General features: G+C 41.2%; 1 protein-coding gene across 2 annotated transcripts in view; it reads right to left on the bottom strand.

Annotated features, from left to right (window-relative positions):
• Positions 1-24828, bottom strand: part of LIN52 (lin-52 DREAM MuvB core complex component) — a 212755-nt gene that overhangs the window by 7265 nt on the left and 180662 nt on the right. The window contains exon 7 of one of the 2 annotated variants that reach the window (XM_056820877.1): positions 15426-15708. The exons of the other annotated variant lie outside the window; for it this stretch is intronic. Within the exon in view, the coding sequence (XP_056676855.1) occupies positions 15665-15708 (44 nt within the window). The 3' untranslated portion in view covers positions 15426-15664. Of the gene's footprint in view, positions 1-15425; positions 15709-24828 lie in introns of those variants that run through there. 2 annotated transcript variants of the gene reach the window in all.

Genomic DNA, 24828 nt, shown 5'->3' on the forward strand with positions numbered 1-24828 from the left:
AAGACAGAAGAGTGGTAAGGGCTGGGCAATGGGGGTTAAGTGACTTTCCCAGGGTCATACAGCTAGGAAGTGTCTGAAGCCAGACACAGTTGTCTTCAAAAGGAAAGTAGAGGAGGAACTGGTAGCTGTCTGCATTTTATGGGTGGATGAACGACAGCCATGCCACCAAACATCTTTCTAGATTGGGAGATGCTAGGAACCTTGTCCCTGCTTACTCTTTCATACATTCTGACCTGTCTTGCACTTAAGAGGGGTGCCAACATGTCTCCTAAATGCCCTTTGAACCCAATCAGACCGGCCATCTGTTCTCTGTCCAAGATCTAACAAAAGATTGACATGGATTCTATTCAGACCTCTCTCCATCTCCCTCTAGTGGCAAGTATTAAGGAATGATAAAGAAGGTGAGAAGGACCAGAAAGTCTGGGCCTCAGCCTCAACTGTGACATGAGACAGAAGATGAGGATGGGGAAATCTGGTGCCTAAAAGCAGAACTTAGTTTGGCCTCCCAATCCAGGGGCAGCTTCAGAACTAGGAGTCTGTTCACTCATCCCATTCATATGTCTAAGAATCACAGGTTCATTGATTTAGAATTGGAAGGAATTTGACAGCCCATCTAGTCCCTTCTCTCTTATTTTGCAGGAAATCTAGGCCCCAAAAGCTTAAGTGACTCATCCAAGGTCACATAACTAGCTACATGACCAAGCTGGGATTTGAACTCTGATCTTCTAACTCCAGACCCAGCACACCTTCTACGTATCATGCTGCTGCCCAAGATCAGAGGGCAAACTAGGAGCTGTTTACATGATGTGATCTCAGGAGCCAAAGATGGCCTGGTCTCCCCAAAATATTTTTTATTTGTTGACTTTGTGATGCCTGAAATTCCACTATAATTGCTTTATTCCTCTGGTTTAAGGTCTTGACAGTTTACTAAAAGGCAAATACCTTAGGAAGGACAAAATTAGCTCTTCTCTAGGTTGGTATCCACTCATTTGCTCTTTTGATGCTTCCTCGAGATGTGAAAGTGACTCTGGGTTCTCAAAAGCTAGCCATAAGCCTTAGCAAGTACAAACAAACTAGAAAGGCCCCCCCCCAAAATGGGCCTGAGAATGAATGGACAAATCATTATTGGAGGACCAGCCTGGCTCAACTCAGAAAGGCTCATTAACAGAAAACTGGCCACAAATCAGTGGAGGTCTTTGGTCACCACAACTCTTTCAACTATCTAGGCAGCTGGTGGTGGACTTTGGAGTCAGAAAGACCTGAGTTTATGTCTGACCTCAGACTTTAGCTGTGTAATCCTGGGCAAAACATTTAACCCCTGCCTCAATTTCCTCAACTGTAAAATGGTGATAGTAAATAATAATTTTCACCTAGGGTTGTTTCTAGGATTGTAAATTGTGCTTAGTACAGGACCTGGAATTTAGTAGGTACTTAATAAATGCCTGCTTCCTTTCTACTGAACTATGGAAGGCTGTATGGAAGGCACTATGTGATCTGTACCACTGGCAGAAGTACTCACATGGGTCTTTTGAATTTTTTTATTTTTATTTAGAATATTTTTCCATGGTTACATGATTCATGATCCCCCTCCCTGCTTTCTCCTTCTCCCTCCCAAATTCGGCAAGCAGTTCCACTGGGTTATACATGTTTCATTGTTCAAAATCTATTTCCATGTTATTCATATTTGCAGTAGAGCAATTCTTTACCATCAAAACCCCAATCATATCCCTATTGCACTATGTGGTCTATCATATATTTTCCAAATGCATTTCTGTTCCCACAGTTCTTTCTCTGGACGTGGATAGTGTTCTTTCAGAGAATTCCCACAGAATTTCCCTGGATCATTGCGTTGCTGCTAGTAGAGAAGTCATTACATTCAATTGTGCCACAGTGTATGTGTCTCTGTGTACAATGTTCTCCTGGTTCTACTCCTCTTACTCTGCATCAATTCCTAGAGGTCATTCCAGTTCCCACAGAATTCCTCCAGTTCATTATTCCTTTGAGCACAATAGTATTCCATCACCAACAGATACCACAGTTTGTTCAGCCATTCCTCAATTGAAGGGCATCCCCTCATTTTCCAATGTTTTGCCACCACAAAGAGCACAGCCATGAATATTCTTGTACAAGTCTTTTTCCTTATTATCTCTTTGGGAGGTATGACTGGTTGAATTTTTTAAGTGATTGGTTTTTAGCCTCTCGACTTAGATCTACAGGATCCAGAGCACAAGAGAAGTATATATAGGATATATTCAGGATTTAGAAGAGCACTAACTGGGGATCGCGCAAATCAGGTTGGGTTCTAGCCCTGTTTGCATGTTGTCTCCCCCATTAGACTGCAAGCTCATTGAGGGCAAGGGTCATCTTTTTTGCTTCTTTTTGTATCACCAGCACTTAACCCAGTGATTGATTAATCTTGGCCCAATCCTTTCTCCAATCTGTTTCCTTCTTTGTAAAGTGTTCCGGTTAGAACAGGGATGCTCTGGCATTCTAGAATTCTAGCAGAATAAAAAGGTATTAAGTGCATCTGTGTTTAGCATTTGCCCAAGTATCTATATGCGTCATGAATAGAGATAGGACCCAATTTATTCAGCAAGTATTTAAGTTCCTACTGCCAGCCAGGTGCTGTCTGAGGTGCTGAATATACAGAAGTACTCCCTTCCTTAGAGAGAACTTACCTGCCTGTACATACACGTGAATACAGAATCTATTCAAACGAAACACAAAGTGATATGGGGAAGGAATGCACACAACCAGGAGATCAGGAAAGGTTTTATGGAGGAAGTGACTTTTCAGATGATGTCTAAAGGAAACTAAAGACTCTAAGGGTTGAAGGTGATAAGGGAGAGCATTCTCGAACACAGAAAGACCTGTGCATATAATCTCATGTCCAAGGAACAACAAGTAGGCTAGTTTGGGTGCAACATAGTAGGTGATGAAATGTAAAACTATTTATAAAGGACCTACTGTGTTCAAGTTACTATGCTAAGTTCTGGGGATACAAATAGAAATTTGAGATAGTCTCTGGTCTCACGCAGCCCACTTTTTAATTGGAAAAAGGATGCAAAGAAAAGGTTTGGGTTTATGCTCATGGAAGACAAGAAAGACAGGTAGTATTTAGGAAGGGAAAGTAGCAGGTGGGTGGCAAGGCCCCAAGGATCTTGAAAAATAATGGGTCAGTCTACAAAGATGACATCCTACAAAGATGATAGAAAGCTGTTCAGTTTTTATTTTGTTTTCTTTGCCAAGGAGAATGATCAAAAACCTGGAAATGACAGAAAAGAAAATGACTTAAAGAGAATTGCTACCCACAATAAGTAAAGAGACAAAACATTTATCTGCCCCTGATGTATTAAAGTCCAGATGAACTATACTCCTGAGTAAAAGACTAAGAAGTAATAGTCAGACAAAAAGGAAGAGAAACAAGAAACAACAATTGGGGAGGTGGGGGGAGGAAGCACTCCCATTGGGCTGCTGGGTGGAGGGGTGAATAAAGTGAGAAATGTCCTCAGGTGCACATGGAGAGGGGGAGGGAAGCAGCCCCCTCTGGCATGTGTACCATAGGTTTGCCAACACAGCTATAGGGTAAGGGCTACAGGTATTAGTATTCCCATTTTGCAGATGAAGAAACTGAGGTTCACAAGGAACAGATGACTTCCCAAAGGTCCCATAGTCATTCATTATTTGGGACAGAATTCCATGCCTGATGCCAAATCCAGAGGTCAATCCATTCTGCTCTGTTGCATCATTAAGTGGGGCTCTATAAGGTGTAGATTTGTTGCCTACACAATAACCAAAGGGTCAGTGTGCACTTTTAAATGCTTTGCTTAGGGGCTTAGAATTTCCCCTTGCACCAGAGCACTCGTTATAGGGCTGGCAGAATACTCAACTACACTCACTGTCCATTAGTGTACCACAGGCAGATAAGGGTAATGAATAATTACTCCCTTATCCTTCTTTATCAAGTAGAAGCCTCATGTAAATAAAAGGCCAGCTAGTTCAGGGTCTTAATGTCTGAATAATGAATAATAATAATAATAATGATGAATAATCCACTTATTGGTGGATCAATTTAACACATGCCTAACACATAGGAAATAGTTCAATTCAGGAATTATTTTGGTACAGTTTGGTACAGTTGAAAGAGCACTGTATTCAGGAAATCTAGATTTGAATCCCTGCTCTGGTATACATTTTCCATCATATACAAATCAATCTCAAAACCTCAGTTTCCTCATCTATAAAATGGAATGAATAATACTTGCAATAGGGGCATAGGAGAGCCAGTCTCAATCAGCAAGACTTGGATTCATGTCCTGCCTCTGAAACATACTGACAGTGTGATTCTGGGCAGGTTACTTGATCTCTCGCTGCAGTAGGAAACTCTGGAAAACAAATTGGACAACAGTTGCTAATCTGCATTGGTAGACTGAGTTGTCTAGGCTGCAAAATCACAGCTCTGTCCCTCTCCTCTTTTACCCCCACCCAAATACTTGCACCTCATAAGGCTGTTGTCAGGAAATAACTTTGTAAAATGTAAAATTCTTTTTTACAATGAAGCATTACTAGATCCTCTTCACTATGACACGATCACATAATCTGAAGAGTTGAAAGGAGCTTCATAGAGTACATTGTCCAACCCCAGCATTAAACAAGAATCCCTTCAACAACACCCCTGACCAGAAGTCATTCAACCTCTTACTGAAGTCCTATAAGGACAGCCCATTCCACTCTTAGCCAGCTCATATTGCCAAGAAAATTTTATTCAGTTCAAGTAAAAGAACCTGTGTCCCTACATCTTCCACCCATTGCTCCTTTCTTTTCTTAATCCTTACTCTGTGTCTTAGTTCTTAGTATCAATTCAAAGACAGAAGAGCTAGGCATTTGGGATTAAGTGTCTTGCCAGGGTCACACAGCTAGGAAGTATCTAAGGGCAGATTTGAATCCAGAACCTCCCATCTCTAGGCTTAGCTCTCAATCTATTGAGTTACCTACCTGTTATCTACCCCTATATCTTTTTTTAATCTTGGTATGTGTAAAGAAGATGGATCAGGGAAGGCCCTGATTCAATTGGGGAATTTTCCAAAACAATCTGATATGGTAATAGAGCAATGGTTCACTGGATGAAAGCAATTGATGGGCCAAAAGGAATTGATAGTGATTGACTATTAAAGATCAACCAAGTTGCCTGATCCCAATGTAACCTTTGGTTTTAAGGCTATTTGCACAAAACATTCCTCATGGTGGAGAGTGATCTGCCAATGTTCCACACCCATAGGGCCAAGATGGTGAGAGTTTGACAGAAAAGAGATCTTTAATCCTCTGGTTCCCAGCTTCAAGAGATAAGACACTGGATCGCTTCATTTTTCCAGCATTCTCTTCAGGTCTCCAAAGAAAGAGAAAGACTCTGGGAAGAATCCAACATATATAGGAGCCAGACTGTAAGGGTAAAATTAGGGTTGTTGACTAAATATATTATTTTAGTGGTCACCAGGGATTAAATTCAATCCCAATAAAATACTCAAGTCAATTTGGGATTTTTAAGGTGGTTTAATTACAATAATAGGAAGAAATTAAGAAGAAGAAGAGAGAGGAAGGGGTATAAGGCTTCTCCAGCCTAGCCTAAGCCAAGGGAAGGTCAGAGAACTCAGCCACAAGGCCTCCTCAGAAGACTAAGTCTAGCTCAGCTTCCAGCCATGAGATCCCCTCCAAGAAGAGGGGCCTCCTAGGAGGATAGTGCTTTAGGAGGTAAAGGAAAGGAGGAATCAGCAGCCACTCACCAAGGTCACTCAGGAAAGATGCCTCACCTAAACCACGCTACAAAGCTTCTCCTAGTAACCTCACTGCCAAGCCACAAATGGCAAAACCTTCCAAGAGCTGCAAGCACACCAAAACACTGCCCAGAGCTCCCAACCTCGCCAAGCCATGAGAGCCCAACATTGCTGAGCGAGTCCAACGTCGCTTAGCGAGCCCAACGCCTCTGAGAGAGAACAAGGAGAGCAGAATTGACACGAAATATATAGACAGTTCTTTACATCACTTCCTGTGTCTCACATGTACCAATGGTAGCTTAAACTTGGCTTAGGACAGCCCAGGGGATGTGTCAGTTGTTTCTGATTTGTCACTTGCTGGCACATGTTGGTCATAGGCCATCCTCCTCACAGTTAATCCTTAAGTGGGGGTGTATACATTCCTGGTTGCTAGAATTCTAAAGACTGAGCAGGGTGGAATAAAACTAAAATTCACAGCATTTTGGTCATGTCCCTTTTCCCAGTACACTACATTAGAGGCTTTGGGGAATTTCCCCTTGGGTGAGTTCTGGAGTTCTAGCTCTTGTTTGAGCTGAGTTATCTCATTCCCAGGGGAAGAGTTCATTACCTTTCTCTGTTGTCTAGAATATATTCTAATATGTGTACTTTCTCTGCTTACTATTTTGCTTTTTACTTGGATATAGGGTTTATTCACTGTTCACCATATGTGTTCATTATGGAAATGGCATCTGATGGGAAGAGTCAAGTCTTGGGTATATAGCTTGGGGCACTCCTTCCCTTTAAAGGACAGCAACCAGAAGCATAGCTTGAACCTAAAAATGTCTTCCCCTAGATCCATGGAGGTGAACCTATGGCCCATGTGCCAGAGGAGGCACTCAGAGCCCTCTCTGTGGGTACATGTGCCATGGCCTCAGCACAAGGTTGACCAGAGTTTGTTACTAGAAATCCAGAAGGATGCAGGGCTGGGCTGCTCCCCTCCCCATCTCTACAGGCACCTGAAGACAGTTCTCACATCACCTGCCTCTCTAAAGGGTTCATCATTATTGACCTAGATTAACACAGACAAATAGAGTTTGGCATCCCTTCTCTCTTTGAAGAGAACAGTGACCAGTATCTAATCCCAACGTCCCATTTCTTCTCCTAGAAGGAATCGGTCTCCCTTGGAACTTAGTAGGGGGAGAAAACTCTAGAGATATCTATTCTTGCCTCCCTGGAAACCACCTCTAGACAGATCCACGTGGACACACATAAGCTATATGGGCAATGTGCTGAACCCACAAAAATGAAAACAAGCTGAGTCAATCAACTCTGAAGGAGGGATGGAACTCCTAAGGAAGTTCTAAAATTGTGGACTTGCTCTTCATTTTTTCCCTTTATCTTCTTGCAGAGAGTATCAAGAAGGGAAGATGATTTCTTTTTCCCTCCACCTCCATTAACAATGACATCTTGTAGCATTAGTATCTCACCATAGAAGAAAAGTGCTTGCATGTTGTCTGAGGGGATTTCAAAGGCATTTGTTAAACCCCTTTGTTTACTTTTGTATACTAAACCTCTAAACTTTTGGGGAGAAGTGATTCTAGATTCTCTAGATATCATGATCCCAGAATCTAACCTTCTGGCAGAGAAAGGAGAATTCCAAGGCAGTATCAGCTTTGAGAGCTGCTTATTGATTAACTCTGTGTTCAAGAGTGTCTGAGTTTAAGAACCCCAGGTACTGAATGTTGTAAAGAATTTCCTTTTTTTTTGCTCCTTGGAGAAGGAAAGATGGTTCAAATGCTCCCTGGCAGTGTGTTACTTGGAATACTAAGCCCCTGAGGCTTTCAGGTGAGTCAGAAGCTGGGTACAGTAGGGAGAGACCACAGAGAAGCAGTATCCGGTTGCATCCACTAGAACAGTCTCCAGGTAGAGACTGAAGACAAAGGCCAGCTGGAAAAGGGCAAAGTCATCAGTAGCCATGTGTGTACCCCTTCCCTGTTTGTTCCTGGGTTACTTCATTCTTTCTTTGTGAGTGTCTCTACTTGTGACTCCCTTACTACTCTCCCATATGATGGAGGAGAGTTTATCAACATTTTTTTACTATCCATTTCACTAAAGGCTTTATTATCATTGTTATTCAGTTGTGTCAGACTCTTCATGACTTCATTTTGGGTTTTCTTGGCAAATTAGAGTAGTTTGCCATTTCCTTTTCCAGCTCATTTTACAGATGAGGAAACTGAGGCAAAAAGGGTTAAGTGACTTTTTCAGGGTTACACAGCTAGTAATTGGATGAGATCAGATTTGAACTCAGGAAGATGGGTCTTCCTGACTCCAGATCTGGTACTCTAACCACTGTATCTCCTAGCTGCCTTTTAGTTGTATCTTCTAGTTGACTAGCAAAGGAAAACACATCAGTGAGTAATAATGAGCTGTAGTTTTAGGCATGAAGAATCACAGAGTACAGGGATCATGAATTAAGATGAAGAGTATAGACACAAAGACACACTTAAAACTTTTTTTTCTATTTATTTATTGAATTTTTAAGACGCACTTTTAAGAGTACCTCCCACAGAATGAGGTGGCCATTCTTCAGGGACTCAACCTGAAAGTTGAAGGAAAGTTCCTAGGCTAAATACAATATTTGAGCTGATCACGAATCTGATATACAATGTTCATTTTTTATTAAGGACCCCAGAGGTGAAAAAATAAACAAATGAGAGTCAAATCAAATTAGGTTCACGTGTGGTGATGGGAAGCAAGATACATAGAAGAGTAAACAAGGTCAGGACCATAGATTTAGAGCAGAGATGGCAGAGGTTAATTAATCTAACACCCTGATTTTATGGCAGAGAAACTCAAGCCCTAGAGAAGAAAACCTGTCCAGTGTCACACAGGTAAAAAATGGTAGAGCTGGGATTTGAACTGGGGATCTCTGACTAAATAAAAAAACTTTCCCCATTGTTCACATGGACAAGCTATACTATTGCCTACAAGATATGAGTTTAAGGGCCTTGAGAAGTTCCTACATGCCCCCAAGTAGCTGTTCCATCTGCGATCATTTGCCTAAATTCCATCCTCCCAACTATTCCTTTAAAGGAAGACATTGAGTCCTGCTTCAATTCAAACACCCAGGAAGAGGCAAGGGGACATTTTAAGCTGTGATCATTCCAAAAAGAGGCACTGCCTCTAAGCACAGAGGCTTTTCCTCCTTCTCAGCTTCCCAATTTATTTAGATCCAGAATTCTCCCTCCCAAGCTTATTCTCTTACCTTTCCTCCAACTTGACGCAGCATTCACTCCTGACATGACCACCAGAGGGAGCAGAACATATAATTCAATGAAGGACTGGAGAGAATTATAGGATCATAGGAATTAAGGCTGGATGGTTTCATGGAGATTATCCAGTTACGGAATCATGGCATTGGAAGGGACCTGAGAAGTTATTTAATCCCAACCCCTCATTTTACAGATGGGGAAACTGAGGCCAAGGAACCTGCCCAAGATCACATAGGCAGGGATTATCAGAGCCAAGATCCTAACTGGGGATGTCCCTGTGAGTTCAGCTCTTCTATGGCACCACACTGTCCCACTCCTTCATTTTACATGTGAGAAAATGGAAGCCCAAAGAAAAGTAAATTTAGCTAGTTGTTCAGTTGTCTCAGTCATGTCCTTTCAAGTGTCTGGCAATTTCATGGAGAAGCCATTTAGTATTGTTGAAAAAAATGTTATTTGAAATAAAGCTGTTAAAGCCATCTTTCCTGATCACATGAAAATGAAACAATGGATGTAAATGATTCAGTGGAAGCGTGGAGAAAGCTGGATGGCTCAGTGGATAGAATGCCAGGTCAGGAGACAGGAGGTTCTAGGTTGAAATTGGATCTCAGACACTTCCTAGCTGTGTGACGCTCAGCAAGCCACTTAACCCCCATTGCCTAGCCTTTTCCACTCTTCTGTCTTGGAGCTGATATTTAATATTGATTCTTGGTAAGGGGTAAGAAAGAAATTGCACTTGGGGTCAAAAATGTTTGTCGTTCAATCATTTTTCAGTTGCTTCTGACTTTTCATGGTCTCTTCTAGGGTTTTCTAAGCAAAGATACTGGAGTTCTTTGCTATCTCCTTTCCCAGATCATTTGACAAATGGGGAAACTGAGGCAAATAGGCTTAAGCGAACTCGGGAAGATGAATCTGAGTCTAGATTCAGGGCTCTAGCCACTATGTCATCTAGCTGCTTGAGGTCAGAAAACGTGAGTTCAAATTCTGCCTCAGATACTTAATGGTCATGTGACACAGGACAAGCCACTTAACTAGGTTTAGTTTCCTCATCTATAAAGTAGGGATAATAACTCCTATTTCATTGGGTTTCAAGGATCAAAGAGGATAATACATATATGTAAGTGACTTTGCAACTCCAAAAGCATTATATAGATGCTAGCTTTTATTATTATTATTGGGAAACTAGGTGATGCAGTGAATAGAGTGCCAGGGCTGCAGTCAGGAAGACCCGAGTTCAAATCTGGACGCAGACATGAGAAGGAAATGACAAACCACTCCAGCATCTTTGCCAAGAAAACCTTAAATGGGATCACTACTGAACAACTATTGCAAATCATTATCATCAGGATGATGAGATAGCACTAGACACACAGCATTACTGAGGGTCAGCAGCAGTGGGAACCAGCAGCAAGGGTTCCTTGGGCTTCTCTGCCAACACTGCCCAAGTGTTGTGGAAGGAAGGAGAAAGAATGAAAGGAAGGGAAAAAGAAGGAGGAAGGAAGGGAGGGGAGAAGAAGAAGGGAGGGAGGAAAAAAGAAAGGAAGAAGGGGAGTGAGGAGGGAAGGAAAGAAGGGAAGCTAACAATACCAGCCCATGTATGTCTAGTGCCAGATAAATGTCCAGAGCTCAGTGCAATTGCAGTCCTAACAAGGAGGGAACACTAGGGAAGCTAAATAGTTGGGAAAGGCTTGAAGGAAGAGGCTGGACAAGCTGAGCCTTGAAGGATTTTGATAGAAAGAGAGAAGGAATATTTTAGGCTAAGAAACAGTATGAACACACTGTGCAGTGAATGGGACATTTTTTTTTATGGGATAAAGACTAGCCTGAGTGGAGCAAACAATTCGTGCTATGGAGTAGTGGGAGGTAAGGTGGGTCACACAAAATGGGCCCTAATTGTGGAAAGTCCGACTAAGCAATTTGAATTTTTCAAAGGAGCTACTGAAAGTTTTAAGCAAGGAAACCTCATGATGATAAAGAATATTTTTAAAAGATTATTCTAGAGGCAGCATGCAGGATGGACTAGAAGAGGAAGGGACTAGAGCCTGTTACAATCACCCCCTAGATGGGTGACGACAATGGCCGGGGTGGTGGCAATGAAGAAGCAGCAGAAGGGAAGAGCACATTTTGAAGGGAAAAGACACAGTTGGTGAATGTAAAAGCAAAAAAGGGAGGGTGGGCTATGGAATCCTATAATGGTGTATTAGACCAAGCTGGATTTAAGCCTGTTTGATACTTATGTGTAAGATGGGAACCAAATGAGTGATTCCTAGAACAGATTCCTAGACAGTTAGCAAAAGGAGGTTTACTTAGCAACAGCAGGGAGAAAACATTCAGAGCAGGGAAAGGATATTCAGCTAGGATACAGAACTGATTCAGTCAAATGCTACTCTTTGTGCCAGTGCTGGTCCTGCTGCTTCATCTGCTGAAAGAATGGACCCAGGTCAGATGTGGGTTCCCCTGATGATCAGAAAGGGATCAGTCATGAGCTGTCACTCTACTCCCAGTCTGGGAGATATAAGAAGAACCAGTCTTTTAAGGGGGGGAAATGGCTGAGAGAGAAGCTCTGTGGTTATTTGGGCACACAATTCATACTAAGAGTACCAGCAAACTACTTTAATGTACTAAGTCTTCTGTCCTCTGCACCAATTAAATATCAAGGATAGTTTCAATATCTTTTTTTTTTTAAACCCTTACCTTCCATCTTGAAGTCAATACTGTGTATTGGCTTCAAGGCAGAAGAGTGGTAAGGGCTAGGCAATGGGGGTCAAGTGACTTGCCCAGGGTCACACAGCTGGGAAGTGTCTGAGGCCAGATTTGAACCTAGGACCTCCCATCTCTAGGCCTGGTTCTCAATCCACTGAGCTACCCAGCTGCCCCTCAATATCTTTTAAAGAAAGATGAACCTATTCTTTTGGGGCAGCTGGGTAAACAAAGTATGGGACCTGGAATTAGGAACACTCATCTTCATGAGTTCAAATCTGGCCTCAGACATTTCCTTGCTGTGTGACCCTGGGAAAGTCACTTAACCCTGTTTGCCTCAATCTCCTTATTTGGAAAATGAGCTGGAGAAGTAAATGACAAACCATGCCAGTATCTTTGCCAAGAAAACCCCAAATGTGGTCATGAAAAGTTGGACATGATCAAACAACAACAACAAAGCTTATTCTGGATGAAGAAGAGCCTTAGGATATTATTCCTATATATTACCACAAATGGTAATGGTAGTAAAGAAATGGGATTTATTATAAACCATCATTATGAGAAGCTTAACTCTACTCCAGGGTTCAAGACCATTTTCATAAGACTGATCTCACTTGTGGAGAAGAATTACTCAGTCTGGTGTCGGTGTCAAAATTAGCAAGAGCTTGAGAGAAGAGGGATCTTAATTCTTTTGTCAGCTCCAAGCATGTGAAGACTTCTCCTGGGGGAATGGGTGGATGAGAACAATTTGTTCCAGTGGCCACGAAGGTAGCTGAAACAGGCACTATGGAACCCTTGAGAGAGCTTGGGCAGACATGGAAGACACTGAGGTCATCCACTGCATCCAAGCTATTTTCAGGATTTTGTCTTGCCACTGGTCTTTGAGGACTATGGAAGAGATAGTGAGACAGATGTGCAACTGTGCCTTCCTTACATCCAATTGATGTGCAAGTCAAGACATCACCCATGATGTCACTGGTCCCCTTTGAAAAACAAAGGACAAACAACAATCTATCTATCTGTGGTATACAGTCTTTGAAGGATTTATTTGGCTTGATTATGCATATTTGTTACAAGAAATTTGCTTTTCTTATCTTTTTTTCCCAATGAGATAGGGAATAGAAGACAGAGAAGATAATTTGTTACTTTATTTTAAATCGAGAGGTTGGGGGTGGTGAATAAGAGTGTTATTACTACAGAAGTGAAATGTTGCATGCATTTTGAGTCATATTTTTAGTTTTACTTAACCACTTATAAGAGACTTCTTATGATAAATGCTTGTACTGTAAAAAGGAAATAATCAATAAAACTTTTTAAACATGTGATACAAAGATTGCCCTGTCTAAAAAAAGGAGTCATTTAGGCCAACCCCTTCATTTTATAGATGAGGAAATTGAGATCCCAAAAGATAAGCCTTAAGTCATGAAAGCAGTAAATAATAGAGATGAGATTTGAACCAAAGGTATTTAATTCAGATTAAGAGATCTTTCAACTATAATATATGCTTCTTCTTCTTTTTTTAACCCTTACTTTATGTCTTGGAATCATTACTAAGTTGCGGTTCCAAGACAGAAGAACAGAAAGAAGCAGGCAATTGGGGTTAAGTGACTTGCCCAGGGTCACACAGCCAAGAAATGTCTGAGGCTAGACTTGAACCCTAGAGAGATATCCCTCTCTAGGACTGGTGTTCTATCCACACCTAGCTGTCCCCATGTACTTTTATCATTCCTGCATCTTTGCTTGTGCTATCACACACACACACACACACACACACACACACACACACACACACACTGACTTTCTCCCTCTTCTCACCCATCCTTCAAGGTCCAGTGCAAGTTTTCTTTTTCCACAAAGTCTTCCCTGACTTAGAGTCATAACTAAGGCAGGTGAAGTGGAATTTGTCCCAGGATACCTATATGGTGGGGGGCTTGCACTCTTGAGCAATAGCATAAGTCACACTGCAAGAAATTTGATTTCGATTTCTTCATATTTTACCTTTCTTACTGCCAAGCTATGAAGTTTATTCTGCTTTCCTAATTTAGGGAAAGAAAGGGTTGGGAGGATGAGTAAACAGTACAAACAGTGCAGTTTCTGCTAGCTATGCTCAGTGTATCACTTCTGATCTTCCACTGTTCGTGTCGATTATGTGACATAAATACCTCCTAGAGGTACTAACTCCTGGGTCCAGTTGCCAGGGCTGACCTTCCCCCAAACTGGCATGAAAGTGAAGAGCCAAACTATGGCATAACTGAATTCATGGCTGGACTATTTTCTGTGATGTCACTGACATCTACCCACCAGCTGAATTTGCCTAATGAGTAAGAGGAATTCATAGTTACAACTTGGTTCTAACCACTCCAGCCCACACTGATCAGCCCTTGGGAACTCTTTGTCCCCAGCACCAAATCTAGCACCGATCATATCTACTATCTGTCCAGACCACTTTTCACATGGACTATTGTAGTGGAATAACCAGAATTCCTGAAATCCACTTTTCCTTACTCCAATCCATCATTACACAGCTGCCAAACTGATATTCCTAAAACACAGATCTATCTAAGGAAAAAAAGTTTAGCAAAACCAACCAATACATGAAAAAGATCTGACAGTAAATGGAGTGTTCCACATCCATGGCCTCATGCCTCTGAAAGGAAATGGGAAGGGGGCCTTCTTGTATTTCCTCACTGAGTCCAAGATTGGCCATTATAATTTCACAAGATTCAGTTTTGATTGTTCTGTTGCTGTTCCATCTCTTTCTATATGTATTGGTGTAGTTTCCATGTATATTAGAGGGAGGGAGGAAGAGGAAGAGGGAGAGAGGAGAGAAAAAAAAGGGAGGAGAGATAGATAGAGGTAGAAAGAGAGGAGAGAGACAGAGACAGGGGAGACAGAGTCAGAGAAATGACAGAGAGAAAGAGATAGGGGGAGGGAGGAAAAGGAAGAGGGAGAGAGGAGAGAGAGAGAAGGGGAGGAGAGAGAGGGAGGGAGAGAGAGGGAGAGGGGGAAAAGAGAGGAGAGAGTAAGAAGTAGGGGGAGGAGAGAGAGAGAAAGGGGGAAGAGGGAGGGAAGGGAAAAAGAGAGAGGGAGGCAGAGAAAGAGGGAGAAGGAGGGAGAAAGAAAGAGGAAGAGGGAGGGAGAGAGGGAGAGGGAGGAGAAGGAGAGAAAGGAGAGAAGGAGGAGGAAAGAGAGGGAGAGGGGGAGAGGAGGGAAAGGGAGAAGAGAGAGAGAGGAGAGAGAGAAAAGAGAGAGAGACAGAGATAGAGAAGAGAGACAGAGAGAAGAGAGACAGAGAGGAGAGAGACAGAGAGGAGAAAGAGAGACAGACAGACAGAGAGAGGCAGAGACAGGAGAGAGACAAAGGGGGGAAGAGAGAGGGAGAGAGAGAGAGAGAGAGGAGAGAGAAAGAGAGAAGGGAGACAGAGAGAAACTTTCAAAGATGTTTTAGCTATTTGATGGGAGTATAGCAAGCAGGAAAAGGGGGATATTAACTTAGTCCTAAGTCTCTGGCCTCTACACCACATATGTCACTAGGAAGAATTTCTATCCTCCATATTCTAGCTTTCAGGAGACTTCAGAATCTTAGTTTGTGTGAATTCCTAAGATCATCTCTAAGCATGGATGCCTCCATCTTCAGAGAGTTACTTATTTGCCTAAGATTAGAAGAAAATCAAACACAAAAGAGGCAGACCAAGACCAGGCTCCAGCTTGCCTAGGCAGGTACGTGTTTTATTTTAGACAGCATGTGTTCACAGCCAAGTGGATTCTGGGGTGCAGATAGGAGCAAGCTGCTCTTTCTCTCACCCTCTCTTGGGAAGTAGCTTGAAACAGTTCTGGCATAATTCACAGCCCCAAAAGAACAGTTGACGGAGGGGTCATTCTCTCTCTTGTAAACATCCATCAGTTTTTCTTCATCATCTCAGAGGGAGGGCCTTCAGCCCAGAGTCACACCTGGTTGGAAATTGTTCCTAAAGCTCCCAAGTGGTCAACTGAAACCAAGAATGACAATTCAGATCATGTCCCTTAGGAGGGCCCCTATTGACCAATTCAACTTCCACTACATTTCTGTGTGTGGAGGGGGGAGGTGTTTGTGTATGATTTGATGTGCAAACAATACAGGGGCAGAAAGTGAAGAATTTAGCAGTTTTGATTGGGGTAAAAGAGGCCACTGAAAAGTTGGCTTAAAGCTTAACATTAGAAACAAAAAAAAAAAAAAACCCAAGATCTTGGCAACTGGTCCTATCACTTCTATAGAGGGAGAAGAAGTGGAAGTGGTTTCAGGTTTCGTATTCCTGGGCTCAAAGATCACTGCAGATGATGGCTGTAGCCATTAAATTAAAAGATGTTTGTACCTTGGAAGGAAAGCTATGGCAAATCTGGACAGAATACTAAAAAGCAGGGATATCACCTTGTCAACAAAAGTCTGTAGAGTCAAAGCAATGGTTTCCTTGGTAGAAACATATGGCTATGAGAGGTGGACTATAAGGAGAGATGAGTGTCACAGAATCAATGCTTTCAAATTGTGGGACTGGAGAAGGTTTTGGTTTTTTTTAACCCTTACCTTCTGTCTTAGAATCATTACTGTGGATTGGCTCCAAGGCAGAAGAAAGGTAAGGGCTAGGCAATGGGGGTTAAGTGACTTGCCTAGGGCCACACAGCTGGGAAGTGTCTGAGGCCAGCTTTAAAGGAGAAGACTTTTGATAGTCCCTTGGATATCAAGAAGATCAAATCAGTTCATACTTAAAGAAAGTATTCCAGGCTATTCATTGGCAGGTCAAACATTGAAGCTGAAGCTTAAATACTTTGGAAATATTATGAGAAGACAGGACTCATTGGGAAAAGGCTCTGATGTTGGGAAAGATGGAAGGGAACCATAGATGAAATGTTTAGATAGCATCATGAACTTGGACAGACTTTGAAAAAACAGTGGAGTGATATCAGAAGGACCTGGAGAGCTCTGGTCAATGGGGTCAAAGAGTTAGACAAGACTCAACAACATTATATACATTTGTATAATATATATGTATGTATGTATGTATATAAAATATATTTATAAATGTCATTCAGTTGTTTCAGCCATGTCGGACTCTTCATGATCACATTGAGAGTTTTCTTGGCAAAGATAATGGAATGTATCATTTCCTTCTCTAATGTGTATGTAAATATATATATGTATATTTATGTATAAAAATATATATCTGTGTGTCTGTATATATACAATATGCATATACAGACACACACACACACACATAAAGATGTTTTTTTAACAAACACACACAATTTACCAGACCTGAGATTTCACTGGCATGGGGAATTCTAGAAAGGAATTTCCTTTACTGTTCTATATTGGCAACCAAATTGTGGCATTTTTATCTCCAAAGCATCTCTGTCTTGCGTCCCCCTCTCTGGATTCACAAAGCCACCATCCTGATTCACACCCTCATCACCTCCTACTTGTACATGCCTGTAGTATAACTATGCTTGTATATATACCTGTTTGTCCATCTGCATTTATTGATATCTTGTGGGTATTTATTATTAGTTTCAATTTTATTATTATTTATTGAGCATTTATGGATATTCATGTATAAATATATACATTTGGGAATATCTACACACATATTAGCGTGTATATAACATAAAGTGTTTATATTCCCAGTATATATGTGTATATTATATATATATGAGCGTGTTTATACATGTGTAGGTACACATAGAGTCACCTGAAAAGCTAACTAACCAACACTAGACAGCAAATAATTGTTTTCAGATGAGGGTACAATAGGCCAATGAGGGCTCGGTCCTGGGAACATGCATAATTGGTGAACCTGCTTCTCATGAGGTAGAATGGAAGGTCCTTGCTCTTCTGATTTGGGAGCTAATTTACTAAAGATTTCATGGGGTCATACATTTGGAGCTAGAAGGAACCTTAGGAGTTACTGGAAAGTAAAAGGAAGACTTCTACATTTCGTCCAAAGTTACAATTTTGGAAAAACTGAACAGCGGCTGGTGGCAGTAGATAGAGTCCTGGGTTGTTGTGAGGATCAAAGTGTTTCTCAAACATTACAGTTCTATGTAAATACTAGCTATTGGTGGGTCAATCAATACTAGCAATGTTTATCAAAAAGCATCAATAAAACATTTTTTTAAGATTATCAGCCTTCTCCCTTCAAGGCTACTCTTAATAACAATTCATATCTGCATCATCCTTTACAGTTTGCCACAGACTTTCTTTCTCACATCCTTGCAAAGTCAGAAGCATAAATCACATTTATTTTTTTATAATATAATATAATATAATATAATATAATATAATATAATATAATATAATATATATTCTAATATGTAATATAAATCACATTATGTTTTAGAGCTGAAAGGACCCGAAGACTTGCCCAGTCACACAACTAATAGGCATTGGCATTGGACTCCAGTGCAGTTCTTTTGACTTCAAGTCCATCACTCCCTCCACTCTTAAATGCCACCTTTACTTATAAGATACTAAAAACTTCCAAACCCATTTACCTAAATAGATAGCTTTTCTCCCTCAGCCCCATCTTTTTCAGAGTGAATTTCATGATGGTACCTCTTCCAAATTTCCCTTTCACACATTTTTCAGTTGTCTTTGACTCTCTGTGCCCCCATTTGGGGTTTTCTTGGCAAAAATACTGGAGTGATTTGCCATTTCCTTCTCCAGTTCATTTTACAGATGAAGAAACTGAAGCAAACAGGCTTAAGTAACTTGCCCAGGGCCACACACCTAGGAAGTGTCTGAGGCTTTATTTGAATCCAGGACCTCCCATCTCTAGGCCTGGCTCCCAATTCATCAAGCTTGGCATCATTCTTGACTTTGCACTCCCTTCATGCCAATATCCCATCATTTCTACCTCTCCTATTCAACCTAATTTCTTAATCACAGCCACCATCATCATTCCATTTTGCCTAGATTATTGCAATCAATTTCTAATTGGTCTCTTTGCCTCTTCTCTTCCCAATCTAGTCCATTCCATACACTGTTTCCAAAATGATTTCTTCCCTATTCAGGCAACTCCATTGGCTTCCCTCTAGGATAAAATACAAACTCCTTTATTTAGCATGTAAAGCCCTTGATAATCTGGCCCAACCTATCTTTCTAGCCTCATTGACTAGATATCATCACTCTTCCTTTTCCACTCTTTGATCCAGCTAAACTGACCTTCTCTCTCTTCCTCACCTGTGATGTCCCATCTCCTCCCTCTAGGATTTTCTATTCGCCATCTTATATGCCCAGAATGCATTGCTTCTACCCTATAATCTCCCCCCTCCCTTTAAGACACCCTCAAATACTCTCTTCTGCATGAAGCCTTTCCTGATACCCTCCCAACTGCTCCTATATTCCCTACCAAACTACCTTGTATTGATCAGCTTTGTTTATATTTTTCTTTACTGACTTTATATTTATGCTGCATATATTTTTAGGTGTCCTCGTTGTCTTCTTCCATTAAGATGTAGGGGCCCCAAGAGGAGAAATTGCTTCATTCTTTGCCTTGTATCGCCAGGGTTCTGCACAGTGCCTGGAATATGTTGGGCATTTAATAAATATATGGTGTTTGTGGATTGATCCATTCTCCTCCGACTCTCCATAATCTTACTAAGTGGTAGAATCCAAAGTGTGTCCCATGCCCTGGAGGTCCCAGAGAAAATAGAAAAGGAGATGGTGCAGTGCCAACTGGGGCTAGGCAAGGGTCCCCCAGAGATCCCTGGGCGGAAGGGACGGAGGAAAGAGGCCCGTGTACCTTTAAGGCCTGTCTGGTCAGCCTGGTGGCTGTGGAGCAGTGGGTCAGGGAATGAACTGTTGATCCTAACCAAGTTTGCCAGCCATGCTTTTCTCATGGCTCCCACACAATGGCCCGTTTTTTGCCCACCTGCCGATAATGCTTAATTAGGCGAGGAGTTGATTAATTTGAGGTAATTGACAGCTAATTACAGGGCTGAGGGCTCATTAACTTGACATCTTGTCTCAGTGAATTGGCTGAAGAGAGTCAGGTGATGGGCAACCTTTCCTACTCTCTTTCCAGCTCCCTCCCCGTGTGCCACCTCCTGCTCCTTAGCCAGCTGTGGGCAAGCAAGACCTTGACCAGGGCACACTCGGTGGTGGCAGCAGCATTGATGGTGGAGAGCTAGGAACACGAGGGGCGGGCGCCCGACATTCCTAATGGGTTCTCTCAAGGCCACATGGGAATCAGCCAATGGTCCTCGTCAGTCACTCAACAAGCTTTTATTAAGTGTTTACCATAGGCTGGACCCTGTTGAGGATGCAAAGAGGAGAAACCTAGACTCTGCCTTCCAACGTCTCACATTCTAATGGGGGAGACAAAGTGCAAATACATGGATATACAAGTTATAGACGATGTAAATGGCGAGTGGAAGGAGAAGTAAATGGCGGACTGGGTATGTTTAGCCTGGTGGCCTGAGCGGAGGATTGATAGACCTCAAGTTCCTAGCTGTCTTCTGCCTTTCTGTTTCCTTTTCTGAACACCAGTAAGAGATTCTGGAGTTCAAGGATGAAGCACGCATCTTGTAGATTTCCCTAAATGGGGAACTTTTTAGGATAAAGAAGACCATCCTCACCAGAAGACCGGCCTACAGCTGATCTAAAGTCAGGCAATGGGAAAGGGGAAGGAAGAGGAAAGATGAATTAAGAAGGGAAATATGGCCAGGAAAGCTAGATCTGACCTGAGAAAATGCTTAGTATAGTAGGGAAAAAAATTATAAGATCGGGGGGCAGCTGGGTAGCACAGTAGATAGAGTGCCAGTCTTAGAATCAGGAGGATCTGGGTTCAAATATGACATTAGACACTTCCTAGCTGTGTGATCCTGGGCAAGACATTTGCCCTTGATTGCCTTACCATTGTCACAATTCTGTCTTAGAACTAATACTAAGACAGAAGATAAGGGTTTTTCCAATTTTCCCAGTAATTTTTGTTAAATAGTGAATTCTTATCCGCAAAGCTGAGGTCTTTGAGTTTATCAGACATTAGGTTATGGGAGTCAGCTGGGTAGCTCAGTGGATTGAGAGCCAGGCCTAGAGATGGGAGGTCCTAGGTTCAAATCTGGCCTCAGCCACTTCCCAGCTGTGTGACCCTGGGCAAGTCACTTGACCCCCATTGCCTAGCCCTTACCACTCTATTGCCTTGGAGCCAATACACAGTATTGACTCCAAGAAAGAAGGTAAGGGTTGTTTTTTTTTAATTAGGTTACAAAGGTGAATTATTGTGTATCTAATCTATTCCACTGATCCACCATTCTATTTCTTAGAGAATATCAGACTACTCTGATGACCACTGCTTTATAGTACAGTTTGAGATCCGGTACTGCTAGGCCCCCATTTTTCATTTTTTTCATTAATTCCCCTGATATCCTTGACCTTTTGTTCTTCCAGATCAATCTTGTTTTTATTCTTTTCTAGTTCCATAAAATGATTATTTGATAGTTTGATTGAAATGGCACTGAATAAGTAAGTTAATTTAGGTAAAATTGTCATTTTTATTATATTAGGTTGGCCTGCCATAGCAATTAATATTTTCCTATTTGTTTAGATCTGACTTTATTTGTGTGAAAAAAAATTGTAATTTTTTTTATCACTGTGTTCATATCATTCCTGTGTTATCTTGGCAAGTAAATTCCCAGGTATTTTATATTGGCTAGAGTTATTTTAAATGGAATTTCTTCTTCAAGGTAAGGTTTTTTTTTAAAATAAGAAATATACATATATATAAAGAGAGAACTAGTGTTCAAACTCTGACTCTCTATCAGTACTTGCATTACCTGCAGTCATTTAACCTCTCTGGGCCACAGTTCCTCAGCTGAAAATGTGGTGCTCAACTTTGAGCTTCCAGCCCTATATTGCGCCATGGTATTGCTTGAATAGTGCAGATAGAAGGTCAATGGGGAGTGTTTGTTAAGCTTTCCCAGTGCCTTTATCTTTCCGAATCTATAGACAAGGGGACGATCAGCCTAAGGAGTCTGATGGGCTACTTGAGGACCTTATTTGTCTATATTTGCTTATAATCTCCAACAAGGCTTCTGTCATACATTTTCTGTGGTGGAAGAAATCAAGATGTTCCCATGACTGGTATTCCTATTGCACACTTCAAGAGCTGAGGAAGCCATCTCCTCTTTTCTCTGAAAGGTTTTCAGATCAATAGAGGCCCTCTCCTTCTCTTCAGCAGGCCCCCTGGTTGCCTGAAAGACGAAGTTCTCATATCCTTACAATCCTATGAGAAGCTAGCTTGTAAAAAGGAGAAAAGAGATTGAGCCATCCAAAGGAGGTCCAAGATTCTCATACCTCTGAGAGGCATGGCCTGGCTTCTTCTCTTACCCCAAGGTATAGTCCTTCCACCACTGGGAAAACCAAAGAATTCCAGATCTTAAGAACTGAACAGAGCTCTGAGGTCATCCAGTCCATGCCTTAGATCAATAAACCCTGTTATTATATCCCCAGTAATTGGTCATCCAATTTCTGCTCAAAGATCTGATGTGTGCCAGGAAAACCACTACCTCAGAGGTAGTCTATTTTACTTTTGAACAGTTCTAATTTTAGGGAACTTTTTCCTTATATGAAGTTGAATTCTTCCTTTCTGCTACTTCCACCCATTCTACTCTCTGAGGCCAAGTAGAGCCAGTCTTAAAATTTCTTTTTTTTTTTAAACTCTTCCCTTCCATTTAAGATCCATACTGTGTATTGGTTCTAAGGCAAAAGAGTGGTAAGGGCTAGGCAATGGGAGTTAAGGGACTTGCCCAGGGTCACACATCTAGGAAGTGTGTGAGGCCACATTTGAACCCAGGACCTCCCATTTCTGGGTCTAGCCCTCAATCCACTGAGCTACCTAGCTGCCCCCCAGGCTTAAACTTTCATGTGACTATCTGTCAAATATCTGAGGACAAGTATCATGCCTCCACTAAGTTTTATTTTCTACAGGCAATAATCCCATTCTTTCACCAATACTTACATGGTATTGTAAACCTTAAAATTTCTTAGACTTATAAATGTTGGAAATTTCACCATTGGGAAATTTCATACTTGAAAAATTTCCTATTGATAGTCTATTGGAATGTGAACCCCATTGGCATGGGAGGGTCATTCTCCTCCCTTCTTAAGATTACTTTAGGACAGAAACCTTTTGCTGAACAATGGAAAGGGCTTTGACCTATGCTTAATCTTTACAGTATAGACTCCATTCTTCTCATAATTCTTGTCCTTTTTGTTTAAAGAAAAAATTTTAATAATATAATTTATTTGTTTTAATCAGCCAATATCTACCTTTTCATTCTTCTTCCCCAACCCACCCCCTCCCAAAAAGAAAACCTTCTACAAACATATATAGTTAAAGTAAATTTCCACAGTGGCTATATCCAAAAAAAGGTTGCCTCATTGTGTGTTCTGAGTCCTTCATTTCTCTGTCAGAAAGTGGTGTTTCATCACTAGTTCTCTGGAATCCTGCTGGATCATCACATTGATAAGAGTTTAGTACAACAGGTTTTCATCACATGTATATAACATCATCTGTTCAGGAATGCCCAATGCATTCCCAAAAAGAACTATGAATGTTTTTGTACATTCTTAGTTTGTTTCATTCAGGACAAATCTTTCCCTTAATCTATCCTCCTCTAATTTCCCCTCCTCCTTTCTCTCCTCTTCTACCTTTTCCCTATTAAGTGAAATGTATTTCTCTACCTAACTCTTTCTGTGTGTATATTCTTCATCCTTTTGATTGGTTCAAATGAAAGTAAGGTTCAAACGCCAGCCACTCTTCCCCATCCCCTCCTCATTTATTTAGACGTTTGTGCATTCTGGTGATGAAATTATATTTCCTGACCTTCCTTCCCCACTTCCACTTCCTCTGTCGTATATTCCTTTCCCCCTCTCTTTCCATTCTTTCTGAAAATCAAGGCATAAGAGAACAACATACAGGCCTTGTCTAATTACACTCTGTCTTTGAACCCTGGTGATGATAAGATTCAAAGGGGACACATGCATCATCTTCTTTATTTGAGTAGTTTAGTCCTTCATCATTGTTCATTCATAATTGTTATGTTTATCTTCGCCCTTGTATTTGAACTTCAATGTTTCTCTGCAGCTCTGGCCTTTTTATAAGGAATGCTTGGAAGTCCTCTATTTCTTTTTAAATCTGATTTTTTTCTCACTGTAGCAATATATTCAATTTTTCTGGGTAAGTTATTCTGGACTGTAAACCCAGGTTATTTGTCTTTTAGAATATTGTATTCTGAATTCTTTACTCTTTTATAATGGTGAAGGCTAAATAGCGTGTGGTCTTGACTATGGCTCCTTGATTCTTGAATTCTTTCAGTTTACAATATTTTTTTCCTTTGACTTAGAAGCTCTAGGTTTTGGCAATGAGGTTCCAAGGAATTTTCATTTTGGGGGTTTCTTTGCTGGGTGATTGGAGGATTCCATGTTGTCTTCTGGTTCTAAAATATCTGGGCAGTTTTTTTTCTTTTAAGATTTTTAAAAATATTATTGTTGTATTCTTTTTTTTGGTCATGGCAGATAGTCCAATGATTCTTAATTTTTTTTCCCTCTGGGGTACCTAAATGGCTCAGTGGACAGAGAGCCAGGCCTAGAGAGAGGAGGTACTAGTTTCAAATCTGGCCTCAGACTTCCTGGCTGTGTGACCCTGGACAAGTCACTTAATCCCTGTTGCCTAGTCCTTACCACTCTTCGGCTTTAGAACCAATACATTAATTCTAAAATGCTTTTTCAATTTTTCATTTTTGCTACCTTTTATTTCCTTCTTTTTTTTTCAGCCTTTTGGCTTTGTTTTAATATTTCTTGTCTTCTGGAATCACTGGCTTCTTTTTGGTACATTCTAACTTTCAGGGAACTTACTGCTTGGACAAGGTTTTAACCTCTTATGCCCATTTCCATATTATTAATATTTACAATAGGGTGATCGTTCAGGGTCTACATCCCCAATCATATCCCCATCGACCCTTGAGATCAAGCAGATGTTTTTCTTCTGTGTTTCTACTCCCACAGTTCTTTCTTCCATAGTTATGATTTCTTTTCCAGCTTTTCCCTCAAGAGTTCTCATTCCTCTTTTAAAAAA

The sequence above is a fragment of the Monodelphis domestica genome, chromosome 1 (assembly GCF_027887165.1).
Source record: "Monodelphis domestica isolate mMonDom1 chromosome 1, mMonDom1.pri, whole genome shotgun sequence".
NCBI classification, from domain to species: domain Eukaryota; kingdom Metazoa; phylum Chordata; class Mammalia; order Didelphimorphia; family Didelphidae; genus Monodelphis; species Monodelphis domestica.